This window comes from Diachasmimorpha longicaudata, chromosome 1 (assembly GCF_034640455.1).
Source record: "Diachasmimorpha longicaudata isolate KC_UGA_2023 chromosome 1, iyDiaLong2, whole genome shotgun sequence".
NCBI classification, from domain to species: Eukaryota; Metazoa; Arthropoda; class Insecta; order Hymenoptera; family Braconidae; genus Diachasmimorpha; species Diachasmimorpha longicaudata.
This window is the reverse complement of record NC_087225.1, coordinates 7,260,498-7,271,334: the sequence shown is the minus strand read 5'-3', so window position 1 is coordinate 7,271,334 and position 10,837 is coordinate 7,260,498. Positions and strand designations below refer to the sequence as shown.

General features: G+C 36.8%; 1 protein-coding gene and 1 non-coding gene across 2 annotated transcripts; both read left to right on the top strand.

Annotated features, from left to right (window-relative positions):
• The first annotated feature begins 3,095 nt into the window (after positions 1-3,095).
• Trnae-cuc (transfer RNA glutamic acid (anticodon CUC)) lies at positions 3,096-3,167 on the top strand. Its single transcript has one exon. It is a non-coding gene; the product is annotated as a tRNA-Glu (tRNA).
• Positions 3,168-5,617: 2,450 nt separating this feature from the next.
• On the top strand, positions 5,618-8,751 carry LOC135164743 (uncharacterized). The gene is made up of 3 exons (XM_064125387.1): positions 5,618-5,777; positions 5,940-6,106; positions 7,757-8,751. The coding sequence occupies exons 1-3, from the start codon at positions 5,728-5,730 to the stop codon at positions 8,089-8,091; spliced, it is 552 nt and encodes a 183-aa protein (XP_063981457.1). The 5' UTR covers positions 5,618-5,727; the 3' UTR covers positions 8,092-8,751.
• Positions 8,752-10,837: the final 2,086 nt, after the last annotated feature.

The window sequence follows — 10,837 nt, the reverse complement described above, 5'->3', positions numbered from 1 at the left end:
CAGATCAAATTGAAAAGTCAACATTAGCTGATTTGATATATTGCTAATAAATAGCCGTCATCAGACAAATGTATGTCATGAACGATTTTCCGTTGGATACTGAAATAATAATCAACGGAGTAATTACTCAAGTAAATACTACTCCTCCAATACAACTATCACTGCCACTAATACCGGAAACAGAGTCTGGAGTAATTCAGGTGAAAATACAAAACTAGAAAAGGTTCTTGAGATGGGGCTTTTGAAGTGACGTGAAAATTCTTTAAAGGATGATAGAGGACAGTTTGGTGAGGGGGAAAGAGGGTTTGTTGAGGACAATACGGCGACGGAATTTTTGGATCCGGGAGTCTGACTTTTGAGTGGTTTTAGGACCTCCTGGGGCGACAACCAAAGTGCATTCGTCTTCTAAATTGTCAATTGGAGAACTTAAAATTTTTGAAGGAGTGGTCATACGCTACGAGAGATTTCAGGTTATCTTATCTTCCAGTGATAAAAGATTATTCCCGAGGGGTACCAATCCATTTTGCTCCAATCAGTTCAGAGATAAAATCAATTCACGTTCTTTGGTTCGTTTTTTGAATACTTCTATTCAGGCGAAATGGACTTTTTTAATCTAAAATATGCCGAGAATTGACAAAAATCATGGTTTTATTCAGGGAATAGATTTTACTGGGAATTGTTCAACCGGAAATATTTTGGGATCATTATATATCCTATTGAAACCCTCACGCGCAGAATATACCTCACTCGTTTCCAAATGATTTTATTATGCACGCATCAGAAAGCGTATCTCCACGGGTTCTTCCTGAAAGTCCTTTTCTGCGAATCGATTTTTATGTTGTTCTGGTCGTTCTGTTTAGTCGCCGTCTAAACAAAACTCGTTTTGCGGTGGTAAATCAACTCCATCCATTGGCTCATATATATTTTTTCTTTGCAGCAACATCGTCGAGTCATCGTATCGCTTTACAAACGTATCATCTCGAGCGGATGTCAGCACTCGGTTTTTTCGGTATCATCTCGAATCAACGATGGTTGTAGGCGATGGAAGGGGTTCATGCGTAGATTGGGCAGTTGTGAAGAATATGGGGAAGTCGGAGGCACCAATGCAATGAAAAATATTCATCCAAAATTATAAACATGCGATACACCATTTGACTATTCTCAACTGATCATCAGTAATCCCCTGATTAGAAAAAATGTAGGAAATTTTCTTAAATTCCTGTAAATTTTTTGTAATAATTTGTGATTTGTAACTTTTTGTAATCTTAATTCATAATAAATTTGATTCTTATTTAATATCAATTTTGGAATGAGAGCCTTCACTGAAACTGTTGACCCCGAAATATTCTACTCGTCAATTCCGAATATCTCTCCTCCCATAAAAAAACGATAACTCCCAGAAAATTCAAAAACACACTCAAAAAAAACCTGTAACTGATCTCTACTCTGATAATTTAATTTCCAAACAGCTTCAACGCGACTCGAAAAAAAATAATCCAAGAGTCATTAACCTGTTACAACCCTGGTAATCTTAAATTTACCGAAAATCATCCAGGTCATGATGATTACGCGTTAATAATTCGTTGTTCGATGCTACCTGCAGCATCGGCTGAAGACCTCTGCTTGTGTTTCCCCCTCGGTTACCGTGAAACTACTGTCCACCCATCCTCTCTTCCTCACTCTTCACATCCCACTGACCCCATAATTACCTCTACAACAATAATCTTCGATCTACAAACGTTGAGAAAAGCCATTGAAATCATTTGCGAAAATAAAACTGGTCCCCAATAATTTTTCAAACAACAATTTTAATCTTTCGACTGTCAATACTTTACCTTCACCCACTCCCCTTACCCTACCCTCCCCCCGAAGGCCGAGAGGGACCGATCTCTTTCTCGATCTTTTTCATCGCCTGAATAATGCGAAAGATGTGAGAGAGAGTAGATGGAGGAGAGTGAATCCGTGTGGGCCCTCGGGACCCGGCCAAAAAACCTGTTTTGCCCTCTGGGTCAACAACAACATCCTCTCTCCCCGTCACACCCCCCCCCCTCGCCCCCCTTAGAACCACTAGGATTGTTGAGGCGTTTTCTAACGCATCCTCTTGTCTCGTGTGGGTAATGGGGGGAAAAGAACCTGTAGTGGGTGGGTAACACCCTGGAGTGTCATGTTTTCGTGGCGATCTGAGGCTCAGTGATGTAGAAATCCTTCCGGGCGTGGATCAAGGCCGGGTAGACTAATCTCACCGGGGATTCAACGCTTCTGCAGCGATACTTTTTACCTGACCCCGGGTCAATCGATATTTTTTCTATCGGTATTTTTTTTTGAGGACTGCTCACTGCGGCTGGTTATTTTCTCGTTGTATTTTCATGGAGACTTTTTGGAAGACGGGACTCGTCAGAAAAATTAATTCTCTAGGTATGCGAGGAACGCGTTAGAATTTTTTAATTTTCATTGAGATCTAAATTTTTTTTTCATGAAAAACTAGATCTTTTTCGCTCAGAAAAGGAAATAAAGAAATTTTATGAACCCGTTGGGTTTCGGGGGAATTCGAATCGAAAATATTTAAAACGCAGATGTGTTTATTAATTTAGTTGTTGAAAATGTAATTGCTTAATGTTTTTTACGGAAAATAGTCAAAGCGTGGTTTCTCCTCGGTTTTAGTTCAGGTGGATTGTTCATGAGGTTTTTTATGTTACTCGGCCGGGGTTAATCTTATACTTTGGTAGTCCTAGGCCGATAAGTGGCTACTTATCGTACTGGACGACCACTTATCGTCCTGGGTGTTTTAAAGTACTCGGTTAGTCGGGCCGCGTGACAAACGGGAGTAGTGTATGCCACATGGCCCCAAAAGCATTTTTAGGAGCGTTTTTCTGTCGTATATTGTTTATTGCGCTTTGTTTTTTATCAACTCCTCGAGCTTGAATGTCCGTTAAATTCTTAAGTGATACCGAATCGAAATCCTGTAGCTTCGAAGCGGTGACATCAATTTTTTTTCTTTACTTTTAAGACTCAACTTTATACGAACGTAAATTTCCGCAACATTTGGTTATTTGAGACAACTTATTTACGGAGAAAGTCTTCATTCTAGTGTAACATCCGATATAGTCTAGTGGCTATGATTCCCGGCTCTCACCCGGGCGGCCCGGGTTCGATTCCCGGTATCGGAAAGATATTTTTTTTTTCATTTTTATTTTTTTTATTCCGAAAAATTAATTATAATGAGCCTAAAAATGATAAAGGATAGTTTAACGGTATATCCTAATAATTCATGTCTCCTAGCAACTCTATTGAGACTTCTTAGAAAGTCAAAACATTTGCTAGGATGAAAATGGAAATTGAATTTTGAATTTAAAAAAATAAAAGACTCAGTGAGCTCATAAAACATTTATGAAAACATTTTGACACTCAAAAACGTTTTCACCCAATAATCAAACGATTTTTATCTGAGGAATTTTCGTGAAATGATAAACGACACAAATAAAGTTGCTTCCTGAATTTCCCCACTACCTCCGTCCTTGACCGCGGAATTCTCCGGAATATTATTTACCACATAACCGACGAAGTCATCCATGAAATATGTAACTAACTGGATAAGACAGAGGTGAGTCACGTGAATTTGAGTGAAAATAGTACTTATGCACTGCAGAGCAAAAAGTTGCCTGGAAAACAAGTGGAGAGTGATGTAAAAAAAAATATAAATGGAAAACGGACAGGACTACTCTGTCCGTCCAATTTCATTACTGAATTCGCTTGAGTGGCCATCGGAGCCCTCGTTGGATGAGAATAAATCCTCGAATATCAATTCCCCGAATCCTCGAAAGCATGATATCACATATTGGTAGAAATGGCTAGAGCGAAGTAGTCAAGTATCAATATAATCACATCGTCGATTGGGTTTTCCAGCTGAGTGGTATCAGCCCTGAGCATCTTCAAATTTTTATCTATAATTGATTCCTGGAAAATTCACAATTTTTGGACTGATGAAATGAAACTATATGTATACTGATCTTTCAGTATTCCATAAAAATTCTTGGCCAGAGGAATGTCATTTTTTTAATAAAATATCTAAACATCTTTTACAGTTAAATATTTTCAATCATCAAATTCGTCAGTTTAAACACCTAAAAAAATAAAAAAAAAATAATATGAATAATTTGAGGTGACCAATAACTTCATAAAAGCAATGCTCCAATTCTCGTAATTCACCTGTCCTAAAATGTCAATATTATCGATCCATCATAACGAGATCTCGTTTTGTAAAACACCTACACTCTAAGTAAAGCTTTGAAACATCCTCAACCCGCTATTGTCGATATCTCCACATTCAATGAAATTTCATCACTCATGACTCCATTCCCCCCTAATGCACGTGAAAACGGAATAATTACTAATTCACAGTCACATTGTCCAGGAGCCGCACCGCTGAGCGAATGAGAGAACGCGATAATCGAGTTAAGGATATCAGTCCGCGTGGATGAACCCACAGTCGTCAACCCAGGTCTGAAATGACATTTCTCTCAGTTCTATCCCACCTCCTCCCCCCGTCAATTCCTGATATTTCGCGTCATCCAATCGCAGTTGTCTCAAGAGAATAATTAGTCGACGCCTCGTTACCTGGAACGGAGCGCTAATCGGGTTTCAACGAAGTGGCGCCGGCGCCACGAAAAAAGATATTGAAAAGGGTCACAAATAGTGTTTTGTTTAACCCAGTTTTTATCAAACAAAACAATCGTTATCTTGAAAATTGGTATCATAAATAAATTATGAAGCCGAATGTAATTGTTTAATTAAATATGATAAGATATTTGAACAAATTGTTGTCAGTTTTTGGATGACTCCTACACGCAGACAAATATTCTATAAAAATTATGGAACCCAAATTTGTTTACCAAATACAGTAGTGACTGGGAAAATTTAATTGGTGATACTATAATTTATGAAAGATAGTTCCCACAAAAATGAGGGAATGCCCTAAAAAAAATCAGTGACATTTTCGTTAAATCTTCGTTAACCACATTTCACTCCGGAATTATGAAAAAGATAAGTAATTTTTATTGAGTATTTCTCTCCTCGTAGTCAATAAATTATATAAAATTTTATAGATTTAATCTACAATAAAAATAGTTTCAACGTCCTAAGGAGGACGAAAATTATTTCTGCTATAACGACTTCAGGCCTCAAAGGTATCACCTGAGAATATGGTCAATCAAAATTGGTCACTTTCCCAAATCCTCGTTCACTAATTGGGTACAACATTCTTGGAGATTTTACACGCATATCTAGAAATTTTCGGCCACTTAATTCCATTGGGTCCATGTTAACAATCCGAAAACTCGTTTTTCCTCCTTTCCGGAACCCAAAATACCTCGAATGCCGGCAAATATATATAATCAATCACCGAAATATATTTATAAAAATATAATCAATCGCCGAAATATGTTTATCAACTATTTACCATATGACAGACAATTAGACGTAGAAATTCTCAACTGAGCGAGTCCTTAAAATCGCACATTAAGTTCTAGAATATGTAATTTCCTTATTTACTATTTTGTTTATTCATAATTTATATGTCTTATGAGAGACGCAGTAATCTTGACTCATGTCAACCATGTGCATGTGTGGGAATGGCCGTATAAGACAGTGAAAACGATACTGATTCGCACCAGAGTGTGCACGTCTCGCGCAGTGCAAACGTATTATTGTAACTTGTGATAATATCAGCGAATGCATTATTTAAATATGAAGATCTACATACTCCTATCCCTAATTATCGGGTAAGCACTAACTTATTATTTAAAAAACAATAATTATTTCTATGACGACACCGTACGAAGTCAATTAAATAATGCAGACCGATTAGCAGAATGTTGACGAATATTTATATTACCTAACAAATTATGCGCTCAAAAATTGACGTCTCCATTGAATTATTCCAGAACATATGGATACACAGACTGGACATCCGACCTTGCAGCCAAACTCCAGCGCATGACTGCGGGTATTCAGCAAAACGTACATCAACTTCAGGAACGAATTCAGGCGGATATTCGCGATCGCCTGGCCGGAATCGATCATTTGAATCAAGATATTAACCAACGAGTTGGTAAATAAAGTTTTCAGTGGGGAAAAAAAAATCCCAGCCCCCGGGTGCTGAACATCAGCGATAACCTCCGATTGTTATTTTACCATGCAATTGGCCGTGCACTTGTTTCTGTCTTGTTTCACTCACTCGTACTTTCCTTTCACCCATTCGTTTTTGACCTCCCGCTGAATAGAATAACACTGACTCACGTAGCACTGGGATTTTTATAGGTTCATTTTCGCATTTTTTTTTTTTCATTGTGCAGATCAAGTCGGTGATTAGTGAGTGTTCAATTACTCGGTGAGAGATGAAATCGAACGGTTTTGTGGAGGAAAAATGGAAATTAAGTGTCTTAAAAAGAAAAATTTTAATTAATGGTTTTCAATGGTTACGTGGAAATTTAATACTTGTGCATATTTACTATTGAATAGATATTTTTATAGGGGGAATACATGATACATAGACAGTGATTTATGAATTTCTCATTAGTTGATATGTAAAAAAATGAACTAGTCAGGTTTTTTATTTTCTGATTCTCCCGATTTTTTTATTTTCATATGACTTGTTTTATCAGAATTTATTCATATCAATGAAATATCGTATCGTGATAATTTTTTTTTTTATTAAAATATTTCCGCACGAAAAAAAATTCTGGACAAAAATTAAACCTCCAGAGGGTGAAGGTAACCTTCGTCCCTTATTTCGCCCACCCGATGCTTAATTTTTACCTAAAATTTATTTCCGTCTGCCCGAAAGAAAAATCGTAATTGATAATTTTCTAATTCAAATAGTTCCATTGAGATTGAATCTCTCTTTCTTCAATCAATTCCATTGAATATTAAATTAAGATTTTTTCTGGATAAGAACTCGTTTCACAAAGGCCAGCAATTTAATATTCTTCTCTCTATAATTTTTCATACTTCAAATTGATTGGGTGTCGAAAAAAATCTATCAGCCGGTTTAAATCATGTCGCGGTGGTTATCGTTCGGGTGATGTAACAATTTGTAGATACGAGATTTGCTCGTCGCACACTTCACACTCAAGTCAGGGAATTGTGTTGAAGTTATTTAACCTTTCCGCTATTATTAACTCTTCACTTGCTCTCAGTATTTTTATTTCAATCTTATTAGCGATTCTCGCTTTTTATGCCCGTCTATTCATCAAAACCTTGTTTTAGCTTAATTAAAACGGGATTCGAATGGATCTTGAAGCTGAAACTCTGTTGAGGGCTATTGAATTTTTTTTTGAATAGATGGCACTCAGGAACTCAGAAAATTAAATCGACAACCCGTTGAATTTAATTAGTCGATAGAAACGTGAATAATTCATTTATTAAGATACTTGATAATTATTTTATCTGAAATGATTGATGATTTGGAAGGTTCGTTCATCCACTCAATGACTCATTCTATTAATTCGAATTTATTCGAATTAAATTATTAAAATTTATGCTTTAATTGAGGAAAATGTTGCGGTTATTCATTCTCTAGTGTCAATATATTTATTTATTCGTTCTGTCCATCAATGTATTTTTTTTATCAATTCATTAAGACTCGCCTAATGATACCTCATAGCATAAATATATCAAGTCGGTAATTACTCGGTGCATTGTTAAATGGACTGATCGTAACGTCCTCCAAGTTAGTTGATGAGTTTTCAACGTTTTTCAGCCGAAATAACTAAAGAAGCGGAACAGAGTGGTCCCTTAGTAATAATTAATTCGAACGGAGGTTCCTCTCGCTTCATAACCTCCGGATATCTTCCAAATGGAGAGCCCTATTTTCGGGACGTTGAAGAACGCAGGATTGGTGACACAATTCATCGGTTCGAGCGTGTGTACAACTCAACAAATCAGAAAGTAGAGACGTACCACACTACTCTTGTGGATGTAAACAATCCAAATGCAAAGCCAGTCGTGGTAGCGCAGGAGAATCAGGCTCCAGAGCCAGCGGAAGCTACACCATCAGAAGCCCAGGAGCAGACAGCACAGACGAAACAAGTTTGACTTTAATCAAATGACATCATGACTCGGAGGATCGAATGACCACATGATCCTTTGTCCTATTTTTCATTTATCGAAGAGGCGAGTTTCTAGGAATTCTTTGTCATTAGTTTCAACACGCGCCTGAGATCACTTGCCCTGATCAGGTGTCTTATTTCATGTGCTATCATGTGATCATTGAGGGAGTGACTTCAATTGTAAATTGACTCATCTCAGTTGCTTGTGAGGATTAATCCTGCTATTGAAATGTCGTTATCATTGGACTTTTAGAATTGTACTTTTGAAAACTGGAAAGATTTTCATGTTTATTCGAATATTGATGGAGCTAAAGATTCAGCAGAAATTACCAAACCATTTGGTGATCGTTTCGTGATTTGGCTGTTCACGGAAAATTACGGTACCGTGCGGTAAAATTGGTGGACTGGCTGGTAAAAGTTATATAGATGTTAGAGAAAAATTATTCAACTGTTGGATAATTATTCTCAGACGGGTACGGTACGGTAATTTTTCCGGAACTGGCAAAACACAACACGATTATTAAACGGTCAGGTAATTTCTACTGAATTTTTCTCTTCGTTTGTATATCATCTGCCGATAAAATTTTATTAAACAATCCTGTATTCAAAAATACTTCAGCAATAAAAAGTTTTACCAAAAATTCAATACTGTTTTCTCCCTCATAACAAAAAATTCCTATTTCATATAATTAATAACCTCTTCCCTAGGAATTATTGCTAATGATCAGTCGTTATGATATTTGGTATAAAAAAGTTAACGACATAAAAAAACTAATAATCCATAGAAAAAATGCTTAACGATGAGTATGTTATACGATTTTGATGTTCTTAAATTGTTTTAGGAACATATTCTCAAAAAAAAATCAATTTTAGATATTCCTGTGACCCCTTCAGGTATAACCGATGAGAGTATCTCATTCCTAATTAAGAAAATTTCCCCTGGAACCTAAAAACTAACTATTGAAAAAAAACTAGTGGGTGATAAATCCAATTTTTCCTGAGAATGTGTGCGTTTTATATTTCCCCCAGATTTCGTAACACAGTTACTTGAACAAACCATTCGGAAAATTACGAGCGTCGAGGCAATTACGCCTTCACGCGCAGATGCGTGATTCGAATGACAGTGAGCATCATGGGAAATGTATAGATTGAACCATGGAGCTGAGAGAGAGAAAAAATACTCGACGGATTTACCAACTCGAGACAGATTTTACCATTACGTCGATAATTAGACCAATATTCAATGAAAATTATCGCATACCCGTAAACAACGAAAAATCAATTAATCCTCGGTACAGAATTAAGATTCGAAAGAAGTTCAAATAATTAAATAAATACTTGACAATTGACAATTCCATCTTTAACAATTGACTCAAGACTGAGTAACAATAGGATTCCGCCTCCGTTTGTCCCTTTCTCAGACGAGAAAAGTTCTCGTAAAATTACTTTTAGGTGAAATTACCCAGTTGTTGTTTCCATATGTGTATTTAAAAATCTTTTACGACAATAGAAAGTTTTACAAAAAATTTAACTCGATCCATTCCTTTCCGATCACCTCGTAGTTTTATGACCCTTCCCATTAACAAAGCGCGTAAAGAATACAAAAGATAAACGAGAAAAATTGAACATCTGAAAATATCGGTATTAGGCGGTAGTCGAGGATGAAAACATTTGTTCACGTGTGGATTGTACTAGAGAAACAGGATATGGTCTATAATTCATGAAAATTCATCTTCGCTGGATTGGGATGGGAGTTTCGACTCTCCCAAGAGTCGTTGTGATATTACAACTCTGATAAGACAACATAGGGCACGGAAAAACATAAATAAGACGCTAGAATGGGAAGAATATCCACATGGCAGTGAAATTGTTTCCTGCCATGCTTTCGAGTCCGCTATAGCCCCAATAAAATTATTAATAAAACAAAAATATGTTTTTCGAAAGAATTTCTATTGCACGATACGCTTTACCAGAGAAATTCATTTTGCTTGTAAGCATATCTGTGGCGAAGGAGCAGAAATAAGGACTAAGGAGACACTGACCTGATAGAGAAATTAAAAAAATTATCAGTTTAACCTGCCCTCCCCCTCTCCCCAAGGGCTATTTGCTACGTGCTTCGACAATATTTCAGAGTACTCTAGAATGTTCTGAGATACTAATTCGTCCTTGAACTGACTCCATCTCAAGGGCTGTTCGATTGTAAAAATTCCCCAAGATAAAAAAAAGGATCTGTTAATACTTTAGACAACTCAGAAATTCTTGAGAGGGAAAAAATTCACATTTTTGTTAGGGTTTCTTCAAGTCCCTTAAGCACTAATTTATCATCCAAGTTTCTCCCCGAATTCCAACATTCTTGGATACTGATCAGAGTATCTCAAAGCGGGAATTTACCTGATCTCAGCAGTGAAAGAGGAATAAAGAAAAAATCAGTTGTAATCGATCTGCATCGATGGGTCCTTATCCCTCAGTTTTACGTCTTGATTCCAGGTATCGAGGTGGAAGGTGTTTTCGATAACACGACTAATTATCCCGGCGTTATTGACGGGTTATTTATGCAGCCACCGGATCCAGTGCACGTCCACGGCATATCTCGGGCAATTTTTCTGGGCGATTTTTTTCTTCTTTTTTTCATGGGATAATGCATCGACGATTGGTTCAATGTAATAACGTTTAACGGATCTTCACTCCGCCCTGAATTCAACCGAAAAAAACTTCACTGTCTTAATTTACAC